We start from the raw sequence: 26488 nt of genomic DNA on the forward strand, positions 1-26488 counted from the left end.
ACTAGGAGAAATTTATAATTCCAACTTTGATTACAGAGGACATTACTTGCAAATGAAATGATCCTTCTTACTCCGTAATGATATTGCATTCTCCCACCCCTCCCCTTCTCTGCATTCCCTACAGAGTGCAAGCTCGTGGACTGGCTATAGTAGCCTCTTTTTACCTTGCTAACCAGTGAAATCATCAATCAAGCCACTCCAGAAAATGACAAACAAGGCAAACAAATTGTGCAAGTGCAAATATAACAATAGTTTTGAAACCCATATATTGGGACAAACCTACAGCATTGCGTCATTTTTAGACTAATTCTTCGTTGTCAGTCTAGTATCTAAAGCAGCTGGAGAACAAATGCCATTAAACAAAAATCCTTTACCTTTGCCAATATCTTCAATATCAAATACTTTAACTGGGCATATTGCCACAAGTTTCTCAGCAACCTGATCTTAGTAAGTATTGTTGTTAGTAGGCACATGCTTAGTTTTAGTTAGGCTGTAGTCAGTTAGTTAATCTCACACACAGAGTATAAACTCTATGGTTACTTGTAATAATTTAGTCAGACAGATACAAACACAGAGAAGACCAAGAAGAAAGAAACAATGGTACTGAAACTTACAGCCGAGTGCTTTTTCTCCATAGCCACTTTGTACCCAAGCTAAAATTAAAGGGGTTTCCCCTAATTTCAACTAATCGGTACTTGGTTTTGTCAAACCTAGAACACTATTTCACATCCTTCATTCAAAAAATCCCTCTGTGGTTTTTCTTATGGAAACAAAACAGAGCAGCCACGGTATCAAGAACCTGAGGAGACAGTGCGTCTTTCACAAGGGCTTGACTGTTGATCCTATTGGAATAGCAGGTGATCTCTGCATTTGGTGGAAACCATCGGTGGAGATTGAATTCTTAGATGTAACAAAGAATTGGATTGATGCAGTGGTAAAGGTACCTTCTGATTCTTTTTATGGAAGATGCACTTGGGTTTATGGTACTCCATACAACAATGAGAAAGTGGAGTTTTGGGAGACATTGAAAGCCTGGTTGCGTAAAGATCACATTCCCTGGATGGTTATGGGTGATTTGAATGAAGTTTCATGGCAACATGAAAAAGATGGGGGAAACGGTTGGAATGTTTCCCGCAGAAGATTTCTGATTGAATTTATGAACTCATGTAATCTGACGGATTTGGGGTTTAAAGGTCAAGGCTTCACGTGGGAAAGACTCATAATTCTGAGAGAGAGACTTGATCGAGCTCTAGCCAACCCTGAATGGCTTGAAGCGTGGCAAAGCACCTGTGTCACTCACTGCACTAAGATAGGATCTGATCACTGTCCTATTCTTCTTGCCAGTAATCCTGTTCGTCGCAGCAAAGGCAACATATTTCGTTTCGAAGCGAGATGGCTGCATGAGGAGGAATGTTTTGGGAATATTATCAAGGCTTGTTGGTCTAATGGAGGCCATGCTCAGAACGAAGCCAAGTGGATTCGCAACCTGCATGACTGCAAGACCCGTTTAACAAAATGGAACAAAGTCCACTTTCCTAATTGCAACGCTTGAATAAAGGAGTCGACTTTGGAACTTGAGCAGCTCCAAAATGAGAATATAAAAGATGTCTGTGTCCCTCAGCAAAGAAATATCAAAATTGTGCTTGACAAACTCTGGAGCTGGGCAGAGCAATATTGGAAGCAACGCTCGAGAATATCTTGGCTCAAATCTGGCGAGGCCAATACAAATTTTTTCCATATTTCAGCCATTCAAAGGAGACAAAGAAACCGAGTGGTAAAAATTCAAAATGCAAAGGGTGAGTGGCATGTTGGTGAAAATGCAATCAAGAATGAATTTTTCCACTTCTTTCGGGATCTATTCACTACTTCTGGGCCTCAAGATTGGTCTGAAATTCTCAGTAATGTGGACAACATCATCACTTCAGAGATGAATGCCACCCTTCTTGCCCATTTCACTGAAGAGGAAATCAAAATTGCAACGCACCAACTTGGAGCTGACAAGGCACCTAGCCCTGACGGCTTCCCAGGAATGTTCTACAAATTCTTCTGGGATATTGTTAAACCCATTGTCTCTGGTACCACCAATAATCTTCAATATGGTCGTTGCCGTTTGAAAGCCCTTAACATGACTTTTATTGCTCTGATTCCTAAAGTCCAAGCGCAAGAGAACACAAATCAGTTTAGGCCAATTGGCCTCTGTAACAACTCTTAGAGCGGTTCCAGCGGTTAGGGCTTGGGGGGGAGGGGGAGCCCAAAAATCGTTTTCAGTGGGCTTGTCTAGCCCGGGCAGGCTGTGGGTCCTTCCGGACAGGGCTGGCCCAAAGGAAAGGCTAGCCCGAGCTCCAGCCCGAGTTTTCGGTGACGTCATCGCTGACGCCAGGCTGGTGTCAGCCCTGGTTCAAATTTGCCCGCGCCAACGGTAAAAATTTGAATGCAAGCGCCTGAGTTTCCACCAACGGCTAGCAGCCACATGGCGTCCTCTGGGCATTCCGATCGCTTTTTGTCCTATAATCCAACTGTAGCCAATTTTTTTGCAATAAAATTATGAAGAAATTAGAATTTTTTTTAAAAAAAATACCCAAAAATTAATGAATTTTTTTTTCTTTCTATAAATACCAATAAATACTCTTCACTTTAAACACCAAATCCTCATACATTTTCTTCTCCTTCAACTATTATTCACTTTCTACTCAATATTTTGTCTCTAAGTTTGAAGCAAGAGGGAACCTTTCTCTTGTCCCTCATGTCCAAAGCCAATCCCAAACTATGTAAAATTCAACTTGGATGGTTCTTGGTCTCCTGGCACGAGGAGGGGCAGCATCGGCATTGTGTCTCACAATTCCTCTGGTGAATGGTGTGGAGGTCTTGCTTCCCTACTATTACGTGCCTCATCACTTAGTGTAGAAGCAGCAGCGGCTCTCGCTTTACATCTTGCCAAAAACAGGGGTTGTCTGAGAGTACTCATGGAGATAGATTGCAAGGTGTTAATTGATTGCATTTTTGGGATTCAGGGTAACAACTCCTGAGCTGTCCTTCCTTTTATTGACGAAATTCACGATGTGGTTTCAAGCTTCGAAGAGGTGACTGGGCCTGGGTGCTTGGGAGTGCAAATCGTGCAGCTCATGCAGTAGCGTCGATAGGTAAGAGACCTATGGAATTGAAAAGTTGGGTCTATAGACCACCATTGTCTCTCGTTGGGGTTCTAACTTTTGATGGTCTGCCTTGTCCACCTTAGGCTGCACCTGCTGTTAGTTTTAATTCCTCTTAGTAGCTAGTTTGTTGGGTAAGGACTGTTGCTCTAGGCTCCGATGGAATCTAGCTATGTTTGGCCCTGTATTGTTAACTGTTCTTGCTTTATATTGGCTCTTCATGGCCTTTGCTTTCTGTTTGTATCTCTATTCCCTGTTTTGGGGTTTTTAAAATACAACTTGAATTCCTGACCCCAAAAAAAAAAAAAAAAAAGGAACAGTTTTGTGTCCCTTGATGTTTATAGGGACGGTTTAATAAAGTTCCATGCCAAATAGCTGTTTTTAAGGATTGTTTGTCTATCAGTCTCTAAAAAAGAGTCCTTATTGCCCAAATTTCTAGTAGTGATAACCATTGAAACTAACACATTAGGTTTGGCTAGGGGTGTACATCAGTTTGAAACCAATACAATTTAGTCAATTCGCATATAATCCAATATAGATTGGATTGTTATTTTTTCAATCTAATCCGATCATATTAGATGTTTAAATCCAATCCAATCCAATCTGATCCAATTGATATTGGATTGAATGATTGCTTTTGTTAATGGAAAAAGACTAATGAAATATTAAACATTTATTTTTAGGTTTAATCTAACCAGACATATTAATAGACGTAAATGTAAAATATAAATGAAATACTAGAGAAAATTATTTTGATTATATAATACATTAAACAAAACTCCATTAAATGACTTAAAATATTCATAACTTTTCAACTATAAATACCTATAAGAGCAAAATAAAGATAAAACTAATTGAATTGGATTGGATTCTCATGAGCAAATTTTTTATCCGGTCCAATCATGTCGATTTTCAAAATTACGGATCCAATCCAATCCATCAAATCATCAAAACTGATTGAAATTGAATTACATTGAATTGGATTAGTCAATTTGGATGAATTGGATTGAATTTTGTACACCTCTAGGTCTGGCTAATGTCGGGGATATAAAACCTACTTTTGTATGTACTAGCCCCTTGGTACATTTTCACCCATGTGCCAATTGGTTTTATTTTTTATTATATTTTTAGAATTAAGAAAAGATAATATGGATAATTATGTTCCATAATAGTATGACATATTATTTGATTTTGTTTTTAATTTTAATTTTTTAATATGATAAAAATATAAATTTACTATATTATCCTCATTTAATTAATAATTTCAATTCTTAAAATTTAAATTAACTAAGAACATTTTTTGATATTTTAAATATTTCACTATTATCCGCATTTTGCTTTATATACACAGATAGATAATCTTCTCTCTTTTTGTTGCACAGTAGGCTTCCCCAAAAATTAACACATTAGATTAGAGTGTCCGGCTAATGTTTTACTTTTCGCTTTTTCCCTTTTATTTTCGAAGCACATGGAAGCACGTGCATTATGCAGAGGTAAAACGCCATCGTCTTCATCTCACAAACTCATTCAAAATTTGAAATTATAAAAAAGCGAACCGTTCCCGTGAAACAAGCGACGCGGTTAATTCTGGAGCAGTTAAAAGAAAAAAAAGGCTGTGCAACTGCAACAACAGCCAATACCAGCAGGTAAATTTCGTCACCAAAAAATAAAAAATAAAAACCAGCAGGGAAAAAAGCATTCACCTCCCCGTGTAAACTAACCGCGGTTAAAATCCCCTTCCCGCTCCAATTCCCCTCGTCCCCAATTATAAAAACCCCAACACAGCGGAAAACCAGACCCACATTGCCTTGTCTTCCACCTTTGGCGTCTTAATAAACGCCCGTTCTCTTTTTCTCAGTCTCTCTGTTACTTCCATTTTCACCTCCTCTTCTTAGCTTTCAAGGGTTTTCTTTCTCTTAGCGAAAATGAGAGAGTGCATCTCCATTCACATCGGTCAGGCTGGTATTCAGGTCGGCAATGCTTGCTGGGAGCTTTACTGTCTCGAGCATGGAATCCATGTACGTATCTCTTCTTTTTCTCTCATTTCTTGTACGATTTATTTGGGATTCTGCTAGATCTTGGACCTTATCTTTCTCCAATTTGCCTCATTCTGGCTAGATTTGCTTCATTTTCTTCAATTTACGCTGGATCCAGGGTTTCTAGGCTTCTCTATGGCTCTTTGGTGTGGATTTACGAAATGAATGGCTAATTTTACTTGATCCTGTTCGATTATTTGTAATTTGTGGACCGGATCTGCAATTTCTCTTGGTTTATATGATAGACAATCATAAGCATTGCTTGTTCCCTTTTATTTTGACTAGATCTGTTAGGTTCTGTTTAAATATGTTGCATGTATAGGCAATGTATTAGATCTAGTAATTTATATTGAATTACAACATGCTGTTGGTGCTTTTCTTTTTGTTTAAATTATGTTTGTTATTTTATTTTAGACGTGGATTTGCATTAATTTTTATTTTTATAAAGCTTTATGAGACATGAGAATTTGTGTGGACTCTTTGGATTCTGAAATGCTTGTTTACATCTGGTAAAATTGTTCAAGGTTAGTAGTTTTGAATCAGCTATAATCTTTTACTGTGTATGTAGTTTTAGCTCTAAGTATTAGAATTGTTGTGCATTTTATAATCACTATTAAGAACATGGTCTGATGATCCAGTTTTGATGGATGTCATTTGGTTTGTAATCCTGATATGATGTTCTAAATTTAATGTCTTCCACAGCCTGATGGCCAGATGCCAAGTGATAAGACCATTGGGGGAGGTGATGATGCTTTCAACACCTTCTTCAGTGAGACTGGTGCTGGGAAGCATGTTCCTCGTGCTGTTTTTGTAGATTTGGAGCCCACTGTCATTGATGAAGTCAGGACTGGGACATACCGCCAACTCTTCCACCCTGAACAGCTCATCAGCGGCAAGGAAGATGCAGCCAATAACTTTGCTCGTGGCCACTATACCAGTAACTATTTAACCCCTTTTGTTGTGATTTGTGATCTGTAATTTTCTTTGGCAAGCAGCTTACATTTCTTTGTTTTTATCAGTTGGGAAAGAGATTGTTGATCTGTGCCTGGACCGCATCCGAAAGCTTGCTGACAACTGCACTGGCCTCCAAGGGTTCCTGGTTTTCAATGCTGTGGGCGGAGGCACTGGTTCAGGTCTTGGCTCCCTTCTACTGGAACGTCTGTCAGTGGACTATGGCAAGAAGTCCAAGCTGGGGTTCACTGTCTACCCCTCTCCACAGGTTTCAACCTCTGTTGTTGAGCCCTACAACAGTGTCCTGTCGACCCACTCCCTCTTGGAACACACTGATGTTGCTGTGCTGCTGGATAACGAGGCTATTTATGACATATGCAGGCGCTCCCTTGACATTGAGCGTCCTACCTATACCAACCTTAACCGCTTGGTTTCTCAGGTATTGTTCATATTTTACTTTTTGTAACTCACCACTTTTTGTTTCTCTCATTGAAGGATCATGTATACTAATTTTCTTCTGCTTTGTGTTCTAGGTGATATCATCCCTGACTGCATCCCTGAGGTTCGATGGTGCCTTGAATGTGGATGTAACAGAGTTCCAGACTAATCTTGTGCCATACCCCAGGATCCATTTCATGCTTTCATCCTATGCTCCTGTTATCTCAGCTGAGAAGGCCTATCACGAGCAGCTTTCAGTTGCAGAGATCACCAACAGCGCATTCGAGCCTTCATCGATGATGGCTAAGTGCGACCCACGCCATGGGAAATACATGGCCTGCTGTCTGATGTACAGAGGGGATGTGGTGCCCAAGGATGTCAATGCAGCTGTGGCCACCATCAAGACCAAGCGCACTATCCAATTCGTCGACTGGTGCCCAACTGGATTCAAATGCGGTATTAACTACCAGCCCCCAACTGTTGTTCCAGGTGGCGATCTTGCCAAGGTTCAGAGGGCAGTGTGCATGATCTCAAACTCCACCAGCGTGGCTGAAGTGTTCTCGCGCATTGACCACAAGTTCGATCTCATGTATGCCAAGAGGGCATTTGTTCACTGGTACGTGGGCGAGGGCATGGAGGAAGGTGAGTTTTCTGAAGCCCGTGAGGATCTTGCTGCGCTGGAGAAGGACTATGAGGAGGTCGGTGCCGAGGCTGACGAGGGCGAAGACGGTGATGAGGGAGACGACTACTGAGACAATTTAAACGATATTAGTGGTATCATTTTGCTTTCAAAAGCATGTAGTAACTTTGATCTGGTTTTCTTTGTTCCTGAACTAAAGACTTCTCAATGATATGAATGTTGTTTAACAAGAGATTTGATTGAAGCCAGAAGAATTCCAAAACCTTAATCAATTTACCTATACATTTGTTTATTGTTGTTTTCTTTTGAGTGCACACGTGCAGGTACATAATCAGAGGAGACATTGGAAAAGGTTGTATTTGACCAGAGCAGGATTTTAGAGGGGTGGTCTTCCATGCACTAAAATTTTACTTTCCTATTATTTGGACTCACAATTCTTTCAGTGTTTGATTTTTTTTTCTCTATGGGTACTCTTGGGAAATTGAATATCGTAAATCAAATACTCATTGATAATGACGAGCTCTGTTATTCCTTCTTGAAACGGCGACATTTTCTATAACTTGCCACTTTCTCGTTCCATAATTTCTGAATTTAATTGTCAATGACAGTACAGGGAAGTCTTAAACTGCGGCTCTCTGCTCTCCTGCTGGTTTCCAATGCTGCTCAAATGGTTTTTATCTTTTTTAATTTATTTTTTGTGCAGAGCATAATTATTGTATTAATTTGGGGCAAAAAAATAAAAATAAAAATTGGTCCAATATACAATAGGACAAGTCTGGAGACTGGAACCAGAACAGGAAGCAGAAAAAGGCTGTGAAAAATTCCTCCACACAATATTCTCTCTCTAGGGGTTGAAGACATTCGGGCACTTTTTATTTGCCTTTCTTGCATATATTTTAGCTGCTGTAGGGAAGTTTCTGACTTCTGAGAATCTCAAAGACACAGAGTGTCCTTTAAATGTAAAAACAAATAAACAAAGACTGTTTCTTTGAAGGCCATGGAGAAGAAGGACCACAGAGTTGCTTGCGCCACCGGTCAACAACCAGAGGCAAATGACATTTTGGTATGAAACCCTCTTCATCATTCTCATTTTTCAGTCCTAGCTTTTGTCAAAACCCTTTCTATTTTGGGTTCAATCCAAACTCTTTATACTGCCAACTCTTTCTTTTCACTCTCTAACTTTGTAGAGTTCATTTTCCCTAAGTAAGAATAACACCGAAAATTGTTGTCTTCTGTCTGGGTTTAGGGTTTAGGTTATCTACTGCAAATGAGAGTAACCCATATAGAATTATTTATGTGGAGCAGCTTTCTTTTTCTTCTGTTTTTGTTTTTTGTTAATTTGTAATTGACATTGTTTAGTAGCTTCCATTGTCTAAGAGATCTTGAGAGATTTGAGCTATTTCCTTTCACTTTTTGGATGATCAAATGTGCTCTATGATGTTATGCTTTGAGATACCAAAACTATAAACTTAGAAGAACAAGAATTACACTATCAGAAATAGAAATTCATTTTCTACAACTTAACATGGTGAATCTGTTTATGAACAGAGCAAGGAGGACCAAAGCCAGCCCAATGTGACACTTTTTACAGAGAGTACAAAAACTGATAGTCCTTCAAACGGCAATGCACCGTCCCTAAATCACCAATACCCATCAACTCTTCAATGGCCGTACACGCCTCAGCATGGAGTGGAACAATCCCCTTTCGTGCCTAGACCCTTTATTGCAACTCAAGCGCCGTTGCCTGGAGTTATAAACCAATGGCCACAATTTCCACATCTACAACAGAATGCCTCTAATCATCAGGTCCCACAAGGCCTGCCACCAAGCAATTATTCCCAATCAGCTGCTCCCTTATGGCTACCCCAGCGAGCTGGTTACACGTTGCCTGGATTGAATGCACCGGCAACTTTTCCGTCATTCATTGCTTTCGGAGCTACTGATACTAGTTGGCAAACTCCTGCAGCTGTTGGAGGTGGAACTTCAACAACAAATCAAGCTCAAGTTCCTAATTTCTGTTACCCTGTTGGGTACCCATATCCGGGCTTTCCAGGTATACACAAAACTTTTGTTATTCTGTGTTATGCATTGTAACATACTTCTTTTGGACGTTATGATCTTATCTTGCTTAACTGATTGATCTGAAACATAATAATCTTCAATGTGGTATTGGATAAATAATCAAGCCATTCTTGACTAGTAGTTGAAGGTGGTGACAGCTTTAGTAACTATGCAATACACATGACAAATTTTTTTTAATGCATAATTCCAGTTTGCTTACACACTTTCCAGTTTGATATTTAAAGATATCAAACCACAACTTAAAATTTGAGTCCTACAACGGTTGAGCTTTCCTGTTCACAGGTCCTTGTGATCCATCTTGGTGGGGTCAGGGTCAGGGTCAGGGTCAGGCACAACAGCCTCTATGCACATATGCTTTTCCAGGAGGCTACTTTACTTCACCACCTGCATTACCGCCTAGTTGCACCACATCCCTTGGACAATCCTTTCAAAAAGGAATTATCAGGCCACCAACTAAACTTTCTCAGAAGCACCAGCAACTTTGGGATGCTCAAGTACAAATCTTTTTCTTTTTTCCTTAAACCTGTTTAATATAAGTTTGTGATTTAGTCAATATGATTATAAACCGAGTTTTTTCTGGTTTTGAGGTTATAGTCTGCAGAAAATGTCCAGCTATGGAATGTAATTAATCACTTGCAATCAGAAATAATGGATTACAAAAATAGCTTGGTGAGGCTTGAAGCAGAAGTGTCTTCTCTGAAACTGGCAGCAGAAGTGCCTTCTCTGAAACCGGCAGCGGAAGAGCCCACTGCTCAAGTTAGTGGGGCTGTTTTATCTGGACAACCATCAAAAAGAGGAAGACCAAAGAGGTCAGTTGCTTCAGTTGACGCATTACCTTCTCCTGGTGAGTCTCATCGCCGAACTCGAGGTAGAAAACCTGCAGCATGCAAGATTCATCAGTTTGAGATGAAACCACATGTTTTTGAGAAGGTTATCCTCAACAAGGTAGAAAATAAAGAGAAAGCATATCACTCCACAGCTGCTGCTGAGCAGGGAAACAATATCTCAAATGTTGTCGCACATTCTGGTGGCAGCTTGGAGGTTATCGGAAGCAATTCAGTGATGCCTGAATTCCACTATCAATTTCAGCAGGACCTTCCCAATGTCCAAATGTATGGAATTGGGCATACTGCCTCTTCAGAAATGAAAGGTAATGATGACAAGGGTAACTACTTAAGAACTAACAACTCCATCACTTCTCAGCAAACTAACGGGACAAGCACCAAAACCAATTTGGCCCTTCATATGGGTGCCATTGGTACTGCAAGTATTGGGTGGCCTTCTAGCATTTCCTCCGAACCTGATAGAAACGAGGTAAATATAGGCTCCCAGGGTTTCTACAGCAGTGGTAGTGTTATCAGAAGAGGAGGAAAGATCATTCCTGGATGGAGCTTCGTAAGTGAAGAGGATGCTTCTGAAAAGCTGGAAGATGCTGTATTAGGATCAGGCAAGGACGACAATGATGAAATTATGGGAGATGATTCCAGCTCAGGAGGAGAAGAAATTGCTCGAAAAAAAGATGAGAGTGCCCACAACATGGATGGTAGTAGAGAAGGAACTAGCCCTAACTGGTCATAGAATTTACTTTCACTTGTCTGCATCAAGACTTTGTTATGATTGACTTTTGATGTAGTGGACGATGATGAAAAATTCTGCTCAACAGGGCTTGCTTTCTAAGCAGAGAAATGTTAGCCCAAATTTTGTAGCTAGGGGAGCAGGATGATTTAATCATGGAAAATCTATAAAACTAGAGATTGAAGTCTGCCAAAGTATATGTGGAGCTCTATCTAATTCAGGCATTCAGTTCTGTTATGAAACTCCCTGTTGTCTTTCTTCATCAATTCTCTATTACAGGCTATTCTTTATTACAGAAATGCAATATATACATCATACATGAATTATATGTGATAAAGAATGAATTAGAACATGCATTATTGTCCCTGACAACATTTGCTTGGTTAAAGGAGGGAGAGACAAACATTACTTGGCCCGACGCTGGGTTTTAAAGAAACTGTGGATTGTGCACAGTGCACGTCATGGCTGATAAGCCTTTGTTTTGCATATATACAGGAGTATTCTTTTGATGTGTGCACATTATACATAGAATAAGAGAAAGTTGATATTGCCGTATGATACAACAAATGCAAATACGTCGTATCTACGTGTTAAGGTCCAGCATTCTAGATGGTATTCAAAACGAATATAAAACGAGGGAGCATAGTATTCGTTCACGTCGTCAGAGAAAACAAGATTCACATCTCGAACTTAGTTGAGTGGAAACTAGGGTGAGGTCAACAACATCAATCTAGCGGGAGGACCAACTCGTATTCAACTTTTGTTACATTTAAAAGTAAAACAAGTGGATTTCAAATGGTCCATTGTATTTACTCATTTTAACTGATTCAAAATGTTACATTGCATGTGGTTATCTCAAATTCAATTTAAATACATTGTATTCAGTGCTTGATGATTTATTTCCTTAACTAATATAGCCTTGTTGTCAACATCCAAACCATTCCATCAAAATCTACCCTTAGATTGCTTACTAACTTTATAGTTTTATCTAGGGAACCAAAGAAGCAGGAAAAGTAACAAATTGGAGATGCAATTCACTCTACAAAAGTAAATAACAAAGCTATTTGAATTGGATTAATTTGGATAGATTAATTAGATTTACGTTGATTAGATTAAATTCTGTAGTCATGAAAATTATAATTCGAACGAGATGTGCTACCGATAGTCGCTCAAGTTATTCTGTATGCACATACAGAAGAAATGATTTTGCATTACATAAAGAATGTCGACGAAACTAACACGTGAGTCCTGATTCTGATATATATTCTGCCAAGAACTGTCAAAACTCTCTCTCTCTTTTTTTATGACAAAAACTCTCTCATTTTCACTTGTTATGTTCTTCGCCTTTTCTCACACGGATTTTATTCGCTTCCTTCCTCCTCCTCTGCCTCTTTCGTCAAACAGTTGGTCATCACAAATGCATCTTTCCCACCTTCTTCTTCTTCTTCCCAACCTGGACCACCAAACCAGGTCAAATTAAACTAAAATCAAAATAATAATAATAAAAAAACCCATCTCAGATCTTCATCACCGCCATCAAAATATTATCTCAATTTAATGGCACCAACAACAAACAACAACCACACCCACAGCAAGCCCCCAAAACCCAACTCCACAGTGACCACAACTACCAAAAAGCCCCTCGTCTGCTTCTCCTTCGCCGCCTACGCCAAGTCCCTCATAAACCACCTCAAATCTTCACCTCTCAACATCCCAGTCGAGCAAGGCCTTACCGACCTAGAGCTCGCCTCCATCGAAGCCACCTTCGACTTCGCCTTCCCGCCCGACCTCCGCGCCATTCTCCAGGAAGGCCTCCCCGTGGGCCCCACCTTCCCCAACTGGCGTTCCTCCTCCCTCCAGCAGCTCCGCATCCTCCTCAGCCTCCCGTCCTTCAGCCTCCTCCGCCGAGTCTCTGGCGGAAGCTTCTGGTGCCAGTCGTGGGGCCCCAAGCCCCCTCCAGGCGATCACGATCATGCTGACGTGGCCAAGCAACTGCTGGAGAAAGCGCCGGTTCTCGTGCCGGTGCACCGGAACTGCTATGTTCCGTCGAGGCCGGGCGTGGCGGGAAATCCGGTTTTGTACGTTGACGCGGAGAACGTAACTGTTCTGAGCTGTGACGTCACCCGGTTTTTTTGTCAAGAGTTTGGGTTCGCACACGTGCCCTTGTGGGCCCCCAAGACGACTAGGTGGATTGATTTTTGGAGCGAGGTGGTGGCGCGTGGGGAGACGCGTCGGTGGTGGAGTGGGGATGAGTGCTTGGGTGGGTGTTTGGAGGAGGTGTTTTGGAGGTTGAGGAAGGGCGGTTGGGCGGAGGAGGAGGTTAGGGAGATGATGATGATGGACGGCTGTGATGGGAAGATTGAGAAGAGCGGGCCCCATGTGATGGGGGACAGTGAGGATGAGACAAGTGTGAGGTGGCGCGTGAGTTTTCTGTCTATGGTGTTGTTGCGTGGGGGTTGGACAAGGGAAGATATTGTTGGCTGTCTTGGTCTTGAGGACGAGTGCTTAAGCGATAACTCGCTAGTAGATCCATCATCATATTATATTCACCTATAGTCTATATCATATTCGAGTCCGATTTATATTTGAATTATCGGATTCAAATTACAATTACTTAGACCATACATCAAGTATAAATGATCATTTTCATTACATTTATCCTATTGAGTTAGGATTAAAATTTAATTATTCAATGATTAATGCACTTACTATGCTTTAAGTCGTAGTTCAAATTCAAGTCTTGATGTGACACATACTTGTTTTTAAAGATTCAAAATATTCATATAACATTTTATATACGTTATACATTTGTTAATATCAGTAGCGCTACATGCAACAACTCTTTTGCTAAGTAAATCAATTGATGTTCCAAATGACAGCAATCCATGTCATACACCCAATCATATTTGTTATATTTAGTTAAAATTTATATGTTTTTATATTCAAGAGTCATCTCCACCGTTCATCGGTTAAACCTAACACGGTGTCCTATTATCTTATTTTATTTATTTTTAATTAAAGAGTAAATTTGATGATAATTTTTCAAAAGAAGTTACATTCCATTCGACCAAACGTATTCTTCCAGCCATATTTTGGATTGCAAATCAAAGAAGAGAAATAGTACATAAACTAGAGGTGGGCATTCAAACAGGAGAACTGAGCAAAATTGGACATAAAAAAGGGGAAAAAAATATTTCGGGTACGATTCTTATAGTGAAAGAACCATACTATGTAGAACCGGACTGGCTATGTATTTTTTTAAGTTTTTAATAAAATATTTAACCCCAATGCTAAATTTCTAAGTCCATAACTAATCTTTCTCTAAGCCCAACTCCAAATCGCCTCTCTTTTTTAGGCTCAATCATCTCCCTTTGCATAAAATTGAGTAATTTGTGAATTTTTCAGCCAAAAAATAAAATTTAAGTTGGGTTTTGTACCCAAAAAAATCAAAATCAAAATCAAAATTTCATCCAAAAAATAAAAACTGAACTGGCTTATGAGGAAACCGGACTGCACCGAACCATATATATTTTTCGTCAAAATCAAACTGGATGAATAGTGCCGATTCCTGTTTGGAGTGAGAATCGGATTGTACCCACCCTTAATAGAAACACAAACCAAGTAAACGTAAACTAATAAACATCAGCTTTGGTGAAATTGGAAGACCATCAACTATAACCTGCGCGCGATCAAAGATGATGGCGGCCTTTGTACCCAACAAGAGGGACATCTTCGTAGTCTGCTTGGTTGATAGCCATGGCACTCAACACCACTTGGGAATAGACAGACTTCTTGGCTAATATCTGTTAATCTCCTATATGTTATTTTCTCCATTTTATTGTAGAATACAAGGAGACAACAGGTAAATGTGGTGGTGGAAGGTGTTCACATGGTCAGAGGCGGCCCATGGGGTGTGCGAGGTGTGCAACCGCACAGGGCCTCTAAAATTTAAGGGCCTCCAAATTTTTCCATGTCAACCCATTAAATTAACTAAAACATGAAATAAAAATGAAATATTAAATATCACCCCACAACACCACATGCAAGGCACCAAAACCAAAATTAAATTGAATATTAATTATCAACAAATTCTATGACTTAGAGAGTAGAGACCCTAATTTAATTCATTTTCCTCTTCCCAACTCTCATGTTGCAACTCTTCTTTTTATTTATTTATTATGGTTTGAAACCTGTGTTTTCCTCTTCCCAACTCTCAAGCTGCAAAACCATTCTAATATTGTTTTCTCTTTTAGTAAGTCTTTCTCACTCTCCTCCATCAAACTAAAGCCATTTCTCTTCAGTACCAGTGTACCACCCTCTTCCATCAAATTTTGGATTGTAAAAACCCAAGCTTTAACCTTTTCCCCAAAATCACAGTTCTTTTCTCCCTCCCTTATTCACATGATAATTCACAAAGCATTGAAATTGGAAAATCAATTTATCAGCTCTGTGATTTGGAAGGGTGACTAAAGAAATTTTGTTGGGAAGCTCTTTCCGAATGTGTTCTTCCCGTGTCAGAAATTTTTGTTTCTATATGAATTTTTTTTTTCCTATTTATATAGGGCCTCGACATCCATATTTGCATAGGGCCTCCAAAATCAATGGACCACTCTGCACGTAGTGTAGGGTTGAGTTCAATGGATGACATGAAGAGTGAAAATTGATCTACCTGATGATGTGGCACACGATATGGACTGCCATGCCATTTTCCTCTTCGGTTAATAACAACAGAAGTTGGTAAAGGGGTTGGTGTGCCCAATATAGAATTTAGACTTGGAAGGGTAAGTTTCTGGGTAAATGTTTAAAAGGTAAGTTGAGAGATAAGGAAATTTTACAATGCTATTTATGCAAAAAAAAAATCCAAATACATATATACCATATATTTAATTTGAATATTTCCAAATAAATGTTTTTGGATATGATTACACCAAGAATATACAGAGCATATCTAGGTCGTTAGATCTGATTATTTTTGGATGCATGCACAACCTTAATTATGGAAAAATCCATTTGTAAATGATTAGCCTTGTTATAGAATTCAATTATTTCCAATTACAGTGTTTTTGAAATCCGATACTATACCAAGAATTTGTAATATGGAATCCAAAAACATCTACAATATGCACTCATGAAACTATGTCGCGTCTACAATAAATTATTTTTTTAAAAAAATTTATATTGAAAATTATATTTTTGCTTCTTTTTAGCCTCACATTTGTTGTAGTACGGCAAAATGTTTGACTTTCAAAGAAAGGCTCCGTAGTTTGTTCAACCTGGCTACAAGCAAATTCAAATTGAATACTACGTCAAGCTATTTAGTCCTTGTGTCATTAAAAAGACTTTAGACTTTGGTTCATCCACCATTGAAAAATCTTTTCTTGCATTAGGGATACGCAACAAACATTTGGTTGACATTATTACAGGTTGGAGATGCTATATATCATACCTAAACTAATTTGTGATAGCATGCTAAGTTGTGATTTGTCATCGGTAAGCTAATTTAATAGAATTTATTTCGATCGAGTTAGGAGATTCGACATTTCTTTGAATTTTCCTTTTTTCTACTTGACGGCGCCTTTATCGATCTATATCTCACATGCATTGTTCATTATTAAGTTTTAGTTGTTAATGCTTCTCTTTATTAAAGAAAAAAAGATATACAAACGATATCATTGAAGGGAGAAATCAAACATAAGACATGTAAATGTTTACCCTCTCCCCTCGAAATACCACTTTTCTTTAATAATTGTAAAATGAAACAAAAAAAATACTATTTCTTATCGTTTATCCTCTTGGGCCTCAGGAGTGAGAGCCCTAGTTTTCACATTTTGCATTTTTGGCAAACATGTTTCCATTTTTGGTCTCCCTACTGCTATAAAACCAGGTGACCACTCCACCATCTATTGCATCTCTTCATTTCGTGCCCAGTGCACGAGATGGAAACTCCCTACATGGAGAGCATTACAGATTCCAGAGCCACTGTCCCAACCATTCAGTTCTGAGTTCTGGTAAAAATCTCTTATGTTTCTCTTTATTATTTCTTCAATTTATACAACATATATATATTCTTGTTCATTTGTTAATGTTGTACCGTATGTCACATTCAATTGTATATATCAAAAGAGAACATTTTGGAAGCTGTAAAGTCATCAGCTCACTTAATTTGTCCAATGACCATTAGGGATCAATAGAAGAAGTACCCCAGTTGGGTCAGTTCCAGGGAGGAGAGACAATTGGGCTGAGTTTTCAGCTGAGGATGGAGAATACTTTGGCTGGAAGCTCCTTCTTTGGCTTGAGTAATTTGTTCTCAACTTTCCCAAGGGCCCCTTGTAGTTTGTACAGCTCCTTCAAGCTATGTGTCCAATCTCCTAATCCCTTGGATCTTCATTCTGATCTGCTTGTGTCTCTCCCCTCGTCTCCTTTCGACCCAGGTTCGTCCTTCCTGTCTATCATAACAAAAACACAGTACTTTATACTGAGCACTGTTGAGATTGTCTACTAATGATAGTATCTATATATATATTTTTTTTGTTTTTTTTTTGTTGAGAACTGAAATACATTAGAAGTTAGATCCCGTAGGGATCCTAAGACCATACAAATCAAAATAAACTCTAGCAAGGACATCCAAAGGGAAATGACTAAACCAAACACACGAATTGTTATAGTTGTGTCCTGTTTTTGCCAACTGATCCGCAACCATATTAACCTCTCTGAATACTATCTAAATATTTATTTCTGACGTCCTCTCTACTTATTAGGTTTTATCTGTATTTGCCAGTGCAGAACAATGGAGGATGGTTTGTGTGAACAAGATAATATGTGAAGAACTTTCTTATAGCTGTGATCTGCTTAAGCAGTTGGGAGGTCGAGAAGAAATGAGAGGACAGATTCAAGTAGATAAAGATGGAGAACCGAGGGCCTAATAATTGATCAAGTGACCAATTGATATACGCTTAGTTTGAAAGAGTTGTATAGGTTAAAGTGAGCTCTTGGGGAAGTTCAGAACAGATTACTCAAGAGAAAGAAGGAGCTTCCAGTCAAGACTTCTTCATCTCCTCAGCTGAGAATCCAGCCGAATTCTCTCGGACTACTTCCCTGGAGCTGAAGCAGCTGGGCATGCTTCCGTTGATCCGAATGTCCATGGAAATGGCCATTAGTATCACTTCTTAATCTCTACTTAGAGAAGTGGTTTTTGTGGGAATGTTCCATCATTGTGTTGATTTATATGATTTAATCAATCTCCCAATCCTTTTGTACAACCAGGGGGAAAAGGAATAATAAAATTCATCCAATAATCTATTTTCTCATATGCTTTTTTAACTTATTTCTTTTTGTATTCAGTATTTCTATGCCCTTCAGTTTTTAGAATTTAGATTCCTGATGTTATATTCCGGTTGACTAAGAATAAAAAACTAATTTGGCACAACCAAAAATTTCTTGTTGCTAAAGTTTTCTATTATTTTCTTTTCACGTTGAAAATGTTGCATACATGACTATCTAATTTTAAAAACGCTAATCATACCATATTGTATACACCTCTCTAATAGAGGTGGACCCCATTGTGTTGATAAGCTCCAACTCTATTAAAAAAGTAATACATAAAGTGATATGCAAATATGATTCGAATTTATAAATGGAGGTCAGATTGATCATCTAACTTGTTGTGCCTTTTAAATTTATTTTTCTATGTGTGGTGTGCATGCTTTTGTTACAACTAGTTGGGCCACCCTGAATGTGGGTCAGAGCTATTTTGAAATTTCATTTCGAATTTCCCAATTTCTCATCCTTTTCTCTTTGTAGATAATTTTGGTAGTTTGTTCTGAAATTTAAATCCCAATTATGTGTAATTTACGAGTGAGATGAATATTTTGGTATGCTAATAACGAAGAATTACGATATTTGGCAATTTCAATGTAGTCAAAGATGATAAATTTTTCTCATAGGTTTCATACTACCAAGGTATATATGGAAAGATATACACATAACCAATCAAAAAATATAGAATTTAATATATTTATAAGTTGGTTACGCCTGCATGCCTATAAATAACCATGTTCGTCCTAAAAGCTTCTCATTCCCACCCAAGTAAAACTAGGTTTTGGCTGCTTTTTTCATAGTTTCTGCTAGCTAGAGTGAGGATGCCGAACATGGGCCGCAAAAAGACTCGAATGGAGTTGATCGAGACTGAAAGTGCTCGGCATGTTACGTTCTCCAAGCGCCGATCTGGCCTCTTCAAGAAGGCCAGTGAACTCTGCACCATGTGTGCCGTTGAAGTTGCCATTATCATCTTCTCCATTGGAGGGAAGGCATTTTCATTTGGCCACCCTAATGTCCACTCTGTGTTTAACAGGCTTCGTTTTTCTGAGAACCCAGATGCCAGCACCAGCTCTAATGACGTTGCAGGACAAGATCCAATTCTGCATGATCTTAACAAAACCCACTCTGATCTTATTGAAGATGTGGGGCTTGTGAAGAAACTAGGGAAGAAGATGAGGAGGGCAATAATGGAGAAACCGAAGCCTGACTGGTTTTATGCACCAAGGGAAAGCCTTAGCATGGAGGTTCTATACGAGATGAAGAAGGCTCTAGAAGACGTACAAGAGAATGTGCGTAGAGACAAGGAAAGGCTTCTAGAGCAGGCTTAACAGAGTTATTGTCTGATCATCTGTTAACCAAGTAATTTAATGTATCGCTAACTTTTCGCTTGGACTTAGTAATTTTTGAGGTCCTCAATTTCACCCAAATTGAAAATTAGCCTCGCATTAATATATACACACATAAATTTTTCTATGCGGATATTTGAATTTTATTATTGTGCGGATGCCATGTATTTTTTCTATTCCTTCTTACTTTTTTCTTATTTACGATAGCATTCGTGCGATAATAACGTGCGAACATCCAGATAAGAGAATAACTATATATACATATATATATATGTATGTGTCATCCTTACAAACATAATTAAAGAATAAAATAAAGAAAGTGACAACACAGCCTCCTTTTGGGTACGTTTGTAACCCTGTTGGACTGAATTGAACTATTTTTCAGTGCACCTATAGACTAGATTGTGCAAGCACAGTCCAATATATGCATGCTGGACTAATAGTATTTATAAGAATTAATTACAAATGTGACAGTAATATTATAAAAATACGGAAGATTCATTTTCTTCTCCATAAAACCGACGATAAAAATATTTAATATAAATTCTTTTGATTAAAAATAAACAATATTTATTATAAATTATAAAATTAGAAATGGGTGTGTGAGTGTGGCTTTGGAAAATGGGCCCTGTTAATGGGCTTCTTGTTGTAGTTTCTAATTTCCTCTATACATTTCTGATACAAAGGGCAAAAGGGTTTCACATTTTCACTTGTCGATCGAAAGAGAGTTTTGCTAAGAGATGGCGATGTCGATGGTCCGATCTGCTGCCCTTCGAACCGCCCTGCGCAGTGGCTCTCGATCCTCTGCTCCTCCAAAGCGTTCCTTCTCCTCCTCTGCTGCTCACGACGATGCTCGTAATCTCTCTCTCTCTCTCTCTCTCAGGCGCGCAGACATATACATTCGCAATTATGCGCTTATTTAGTTTTTGATCTTCAAAGACCTCTTTTTATTTATTTGTATTTTATTTTCAATTTTTGATCTGGTAGCTTAATTGACATTGGAGCTATGGTTGCATATTTGGGCTTTCGCTATTGTTCCTTAGGTTTGGGTTTTTTTTTTATTATGTTTTGTTCAATAAAGTTGATTGATTTGGAAATGCGTGATAATGAGATGAAATAAATTTTGGGATCTCATCTACGGGTTGTTTGAATTTGATGGAATTTCAAACCTTGAGATTTATCTTGGCTTGTAACATGAAATTCAAAGTTTGTAATACTACTGACGCCGCCTATAGTTTTAATGTTTTTGAATTTTGTGTTCACCTATTTTCTATTTCTCCTTTTCAGATGAAACGGCCAAGTGGGAGAAGATTACTTACTTAGGCATTGCTTCATGCACAATTTTCGCGTTTGTTGTCCTGTCAAAGCCTCATCCTCACTACGATGAGCCTCCTGTGAGCTTTCTTCTTAAGCCTTGGGATTTATTTTTGTTCTGTATTTTGCTGCTCGATGTGGAGCTGCCTACCTTTCCTTGTATTTTATGTTTTAAATTTTTTTTGTGATATTAGTTTTTGCATTTCACATTCCGTGGTATGCTATATTCCTTTACCTTTTTTTCATCTGATAGTGATCCGTGTTATCTGTTGCCTATGTTTGCAGCCGTACCCATATTTACACATCCGCAATAAGGAGTTCCCATGGGGTATGATTCTGAACATCATTAGCTCGCTGTTTTCTTTTCTGAGAAAGATTGGTTAGATTTGCATTGTTGTTTCATGTAATAAACATTGGATAGAGTGTTCCAGCATATTTATTGTCGATGATGGATTCGATCTTAGCCATTATTTTGGTTCTCATTAACTATTAATCAGTATGTCTCATGAAGAACAGCACTCTAGGTAGTTCAGGCAATGGAGGGAGCATGTTTTATTTTTTTTTCATGACCTTAGATGCATTTTGGTAATCTGAACAAGAACCAATGCTGTACCTAGAGGGTGTAATGCGGCCACAAGTTGATTTTGATACTAGAACTGGATTTAAAAATCGATGGGGGTTTGTGGGCACAAGGAAAGATATGAGTTATTCCATTTTGAAACTGCTTTTCCGAAAGATGAGTCGGATAAGTAATATCATATTGGTGTATTTACCTCAAACAGTTGATAATAATGCTACAGCTGCATCTTGGGCTGGGGCTATTAGGCTAAATTATTGTTGATAGCCTACCATGTCTTAGAAGTGTAGGCACAAAGGTTAAGGTCTTAAAATGCATCGATTCTGGATGGAAGTTTACATTGGATTTTAAAATCTATGTTTCGAGGATATTGTGATGTTGAAGCTTAATTATTTTGCATTACTTGTTAATGAGCTTTCGTTTTTTATCAAGAAGAATTGCCTGGATTTAGTATTGCTCGAATATCTGATATGTTTTTCATTGGTGTTCAGGTCCGAATGGTCTTTTTGAAAAGAAGCACGAGCACCACTAGGCTAGCTTTTGGGATACTTCAAAGAGACGCCATTTGGAATAACTCTCGTCCATGTTTTTCATGTTAGACAGATTCATTAGACTACCTTGGATTTCTTTGGATATGAATTGGTTGCACTTGTTTCACATTATGAATTCTGGATCAAATCCTTGTGGCAAGTTGTGTTATGTTTTTCTGTAAACATTGAAACCCATAAATAAGATCATGAGATATTGTTTTTACCTTTTCTAGCTTAAAGTATCTAATGTGATTTGGAATGTGGAGAGTTCTTATGGCATTTTCTATTCACACCCATTAATATGTGCCGCACACCTTCCCAAGTGAAACTAGGTTGTAACTTTTGAGTGATGAAAGTAGTTGAAGAAAATTTTAGTACAAGTACATGCAGATAAAAACTCCAAAACGTTGATATTTATTATATAATATCTTTGTGTTTTGGTAAGTAGATGCCTAATAATTAGGGATGCAATGTGTTGAATTGGGAATGGTATCCCCATCCCCATTAAGCATTTTTTTCCCATTCCCGTCTTCATACCTACAATCTTCAACCCGCCCATGGAAAGTTCTTTGGTTGTTGAATTGTTATAAGCTTGCTATGATAAATGCTAGAAAGGAGGAGGTGGAGTTAGCTCTTAGGATAAGAGCTAATTACTAGGAAGTAAACCTTATTAACTTGAGTTTAATGGGTCTAGCTGCAGTTCTATTTTACTGTTGTTAAGTTGTGAATTTGAGCCTATTTTTTGTTGAGTTGGCAAAGAGTTGAAGGGTAACGCCATAACCCGGTTCCAATTTTTGTTTGTTCATATCACATGGTTGGTGTCATTTTCCCAAATCAGAGCAGTAACAAAAGTAAAAGAAATGTAGATTGTGAAAATTTGATTATTTTTCCTCTGTGTTTCTAACGCCATTCATCTGTGTTTGATTAAATTGTTTTTTCTTCCTAAAGAAAGGTTTTGATGATTTTTTATTTTTATTTTTTGGTTGAGAAATACCGTGTTCATTTTAACGTTATAGCATGGAAGCTACAATAAAGGAAATTCAAAACTTCGGAAGAATCGATGTAAGATTTGATGTTCTAAATCTAAACACATTCTCTCGCTATACCAAGCAATAAAGGAAAATCAGTCATCCTTTTCGGGAAAGCCAAAGTTCAGAAGAAGAGATAGTAAGACAGGTCAGACGAAGAAAGAGTAAGAGGAACAACAGCATATAAGAATGGAACATCACAGGAATTATGTAATTTCAAACCTTGGATCTTACAACTTCTCAAGGACAATGAGCAATGAACCTTACAGTTTTGCCTAATCACCTCTGAACAAAAAGATGAAAACAAAATCATATAAACGGTTGCGGAATGAACGATCAACTCATTATAATTTCTACTCTGCAGCCGTATCATCATTGGTATGAGTTTCAATTTTGCTTTCTGGCAGAGTTTCCAGGTCTATACGAGCCTCGTTCTCTTCTTCAAGGATCGAAGAATGTGAAGAATCAACTGTAACATTCTGGCTCTCAATAGTATTTTCGTCCGTGTTCAAGGAATCTTCACTCTCCTTCTGCGCATTACCAGATTCTTCTCCGCCTGCACCTTCATTTTCCTTTTGGCCTACATCTGCATTGTCATCGGTCTTGCTTTGAAGAACATTCTCATTCTCCTTCTGTCCAGCCTCCACATTATTATTTGTGTTTAAAGACTCCTCTTTGTCTTGGGATACTGAAGAATCAGAAGAATGAGAAGAGTCAACTGATTCCTTCTGGCCTGCATCTGTGTTGTCGTTGCCATTTGCATTTTCATTCGTGTTGTTTGGAACAGCACTGTCATTTACGGTCTGGCCTGCATCAGATTTGTTATCTGCGTTTGAGGGTGCATCTTTCTCTTGTTGGAATGAAGGATTAGAAGAATCAGCTTCTTGCTTTTGGCCACCATCTTCATTGTCGTTTGTTTTTTGAGATAGTGTACTTTCCTGTGTCCCTTCTACCTCAGTGTCACTGCTGAACTTCTGAGTCTGAACAATGCTCATGGCTAAAGGTGCATAACTATTTTCTGTTTCTGTAGATGTATTGGAGTGGACAATCTGACTCTCCGACACAACAGATTCAGAATTACTAGAAGTATCTGTAGATACTCCCTTAGTTGCCTCTCCATTCTCAGTTTTAGTGGAAGCTGTGGTGCTAGAGTCTTGTTGCTCGCTGTTGGCAGGTACATCAGATTTCTCGGGTTGCTCTAATACAACATTTTGCTGTGCAGAGTCCTCTTTCTTAGCATCAATTTTCTCCTGCTCAGTTGAGTTAGGCGTGGAACCATTCTCTGGTTCTGAGTGATTACTCTTGTTACCACCATCTTGTCCATTATTTGCTGTCGCATTCTGAGTTTCATGGGCCACAGCACTGGAAGCATCATCAGCCTTGTAAGGCTCTTCTCTTGCCCCCTCATCATTTTTTTCACCTCCATCTCGAACCCGATCATCAGATAAAATTAGTTGCTCAATCTTATCACCTTCCTTCTCTTCAGCCTCGTTTTCTTTATTATCTGTCTCAATGTGTTCTTCCCCCTTTTTATTATCCACTCCCTGACTCTCCACTGATGTTCCTTTCTCCTCACTTCCCTCCTCTTTGGTCTCTTCATTATCCTTCTGTTCACTTTCTTTCTCTTTGGTCTCTTCGCTCTCCTTCTGTTCACCTTCTTTCTCTTTGTTCTCCTCATTCTCCTTCTGTTCACCTTCTTTCTCTTTGGTCTCTTCATTCTCCTTCTGTTCACCTTCTTTCTCTTTGATCTCATTCTCCTTCTGTTCACCTTCTTTCTCTTTGGTCTCTTCATGCTCCTTCTGTTCACTTTCTTTCTCATTGGTCTCTTCATGCTCCTTCTGTTCACTTTCTTTCTCATTGGTCTCTACATTCTCCTTCTCTTCACTTTCTTTCTCTTTGGTCTCTTCAGTTTCCTTCTCACTGCTTTCCTCACTCTCCTTGGCTTTATCGTCTTCATTCTTCTTCTGGGGGTTTTCATTCTCTTTGCTCTCTTCATTTTCGTTCTCCTTGCTTGTGTCCCTTTCTTTCTCTTCTTCTACTGAAACACCATTATCATCTGTTCTTTCTTCAATTTTATTTTCATCATTTTCACTTATCCCATCGTCTCCAGTGCCTCTCCCTACATTATCAATCTCTTCAGGCTTGTTTTCTTCTTCCTCCTCCTTTTCCCTTGCATTGCTATTGACACTTTCCTCCACAAGAGGCTTGAGGTCCTTTCTTCCTAACTTAACAATTTGATCCCCATCTTTTATGCTTTGCCTGAATTCTGCTTTCTTACCATGAGACTGCTTGACTTGGTAAGCTAGCCAGATGCAGACACCCGCCAAAAGAAATAGCTGTAAAGCATGTTTTACCTTGAAACCTTTAGATCTCGAGTTCCTTCGAGGAGATAGCTTGAACATGCCTAATCTCTTTAAGGCTCAACAAAAATATTTTCTTTACAACACCTGCATAAAAGTTCTACTTCCGTTAAATTCCTCGACCCGTATTCAAAGAAGGGGAAACTAAAACCGAATTCTTCCTAGTGTCATCAAATCATAAGCTGAAAATAGGTAAATTTAGTTTCATAAAATCTCAGTACAACAAATATAAGTTCATTGGAAACTGATGGAAAAAAATAAAATTTGTGACTGTATAGCAGTAAATATGTGAATCCAACCCTACGGATCCAACCAAATATCAGCATAGTGCTTAGACAGGAACCCTGAATTCAACTAGACCAGAACCCAATAAGCAACCTCATATATCAATGTCGTCCATTTTCGCATGGGAAGCTATTCACGTTGTTATCACCAATGAGAGTTTCCAAATTGTGCAGGAATCCCACTTGGATTTCATCACTATGTAACCAAATCAATTATCTTTTTCACATTACAAAGCCAACCCAGTTCAACTAGTGTAGATATCAGAACGGGAAACAAAAGAAACTGAAAGAACAAAAAACAGAGCAAAATTCTAAGACATTGAAAACATCAACCCAGATCTGAACATGCTCTTACAGCACACCACCCAATCTGATTGCAAGCAGCAACATTTAAGAAATTTCACAAAGTAAAAAAGAAGAAGGAATGCTCATGTGAGAGAGAGAGAGAGAGAGAGAGAGAGAGAGACATACCAGAGAGTGTTGGAGGCCGTTGGATTCTGCCAATGACAAAAAGTGAACCTTTTTTCTCTCTGGTGTAGGTAGGTAAGTTACCAAAGATGAAATATGGCAGAAACCGGAAATGTTGGTAGATATATTTAGATACACATAGCCATGGAAACACAACAAAAATGCAAGATCAGAGCAATGGGTTTTATTGGCGAGCCTTCAATGTTTCTTCTTCCCACCTAGATTTGGATCTGGAATCTGGTAATGGAAGTTGGAACTTTGAACTCTTGATTAAAGGATAGAGACAATGTAACCAATAAGTTAGTGACGGAGAAGAGAGAGAGAGAGAGAGAGAGTGGGTTTGCTATCCTTTCCTTTCCTTCACAATTTGATAAAAAGAAAACAACACCTGGC

The 26488-nt window shown here is 38.6% G+C and overlaps 6 protein-coding genes, 1 long non-coding RNA gene and 1 pseudogene across 7 annotated transcripts; 7 read left to right on the forward strand and 1 right to left on the reverse strand.

Moving 5' to 3' along the window:
- Positions 1–763: 763 nt before the first annotated feature.
- Positions 764–2212, forward strand: LOC148921011 (uncharacterized). The gene is made up of 2 exons (XM_089047683.1): positions 764–1505; positions 1746–2212. Exons 1-2 carry the CDS (start codon positions 764–766, stop codon positions 2210–2212), a joined length of 1209 nt encoding a protein of 402 aa, XP_088903809.1.
- A 2694-nt stretch (positions 2213–4906) lies between these two features.
- On the forward strand, positions 4907–7458 carry LOC103335706 (tubulin alpha chain-like). The gene is made up of 4 exons (XM_008238736.3): positions 4907–5167; positions 5888–6122; positions 6205–6575; positions 6670–7458. Exons 1-4 carry the CDS (start codon positions 5075–5077, stop codon positions 7324–7326), a joined length of 1356 nt encoding a protein of 451 aa, XP_008236958.1. The 5' UTR covers positions 4907–5074; the 3' UTR covers positions 7327–7458.
- A 124-nt stretch (positions 7459–7582) lies between these two features.
- Positions 7583–11113, forward strand: LOC103336065 (uncharacterized). Its single transcript, XM_016794485.2, has 4 exons — positions 7583–8277; positions 8763–9267; positions 9579–9790; positions 9891–11113. The coding sequence occupies exons 1-4, from the start codon at positions 8212–8214 to the stop codon at positions 10872–10874; spliced, it is 1767 nt and encodes a 588-aa protein (XP_016649971.2). The 5' UTR covers positions 7583–8211; the 3' UTR covers positions 10875–11113.
- Positions 11114–12146: 1033 nt separating this feature from the next.
- Positions 12147–13608, forward strand: LOC103335724 (uncharacterized). The gene has a single exon (XM_008238756.3). It carries the CDS (start codon positions 12429–12431, stop codon positions 13425–13427), a length of 999 nt encoding a protein of 332 aa, XP_008236978.2. The 5' UTR covers positions 12147–12428; the 3' UTR covers positions 13428–13608.
- Positions 13609–16412: 2804 nt separating this feature from the next.
- LOC148921012 (uncharacterized) lies at positions 16413–18129 on the forward strand. Its single transcript, XR_016123583.1, has 3 exons — positions 16413–16879; positions 17053–17302; positions 17655–18129. It is a non-coding gene; the product is annotated as an uncharacterized LOC148921012 (long non-coding RNA).
- An 889-nt stretch (positions 18130–19018) lies between these two features.
- On the forward strand, positions 19019–19516 carry LOC103336075 (agamous-like MADS-box protein AGL61 pseudogene; annotated as a pseudogene).
- Positions 19517–20227: 711 nt separating this feature from the next.
- LOC103335732 (cytochrome c oxidase-like protein) lies at positions 20228–22187 on the forward strand. The gene is made up of 4 exons (XM_008238767.3): positions 20228–20389; positions 20822–20928; positions 21134–21176; positions 21917–22187. The coding sequence occupies exons 1-4, from the start codon at positions 20275–20277 to the stop codon at positions 21955–21957; spliced, it is 306 nt and encodes a 101-aa protein (XP_008236989.1). The 5' UTR covers positions 20228–20274; the 3' UTR covers positions 21958–22187.
- A 980-nt stretch (positions 22188–23167) lies between these two features.
- LOC103336084 (uncharacterized) lies at positions 23168–26466 on the reverse strand. Its single transcript, XM_008239121.3, has 2 exons — positions 26099–26466; positions 23168–25430 (listed from the first exon to the last, which is right to left on the reverse strand). Exon 2 carries the CDS (start codon positions 25383–25385, stop codon positions 23337–23339), a length of 2049 nt encoding a protein of 682 aa, XP_008237343.2. The 5' UTR covers positions 25386–25430; positions 26099–26466; the 3' UTR covers positions 23168–23336.
- Between the last annotated feature and the right edge of the window lie 22 nt (positions 26467–26488).

Source organism: Prunus mume, linkage group LG1 (assembly GCF_029339155.1).
Source record: "Prunus mume cultivar Tortuosa linkage group LG1, ASM2933915v1, whole genome shotgun sequence".
Taxonomy (NCBI): Eukaryota; Viridiplantae; Streptophyta; class Magnoliopsida; order Rosales; family Rosaceae; genus Prunus; species Prunus mume.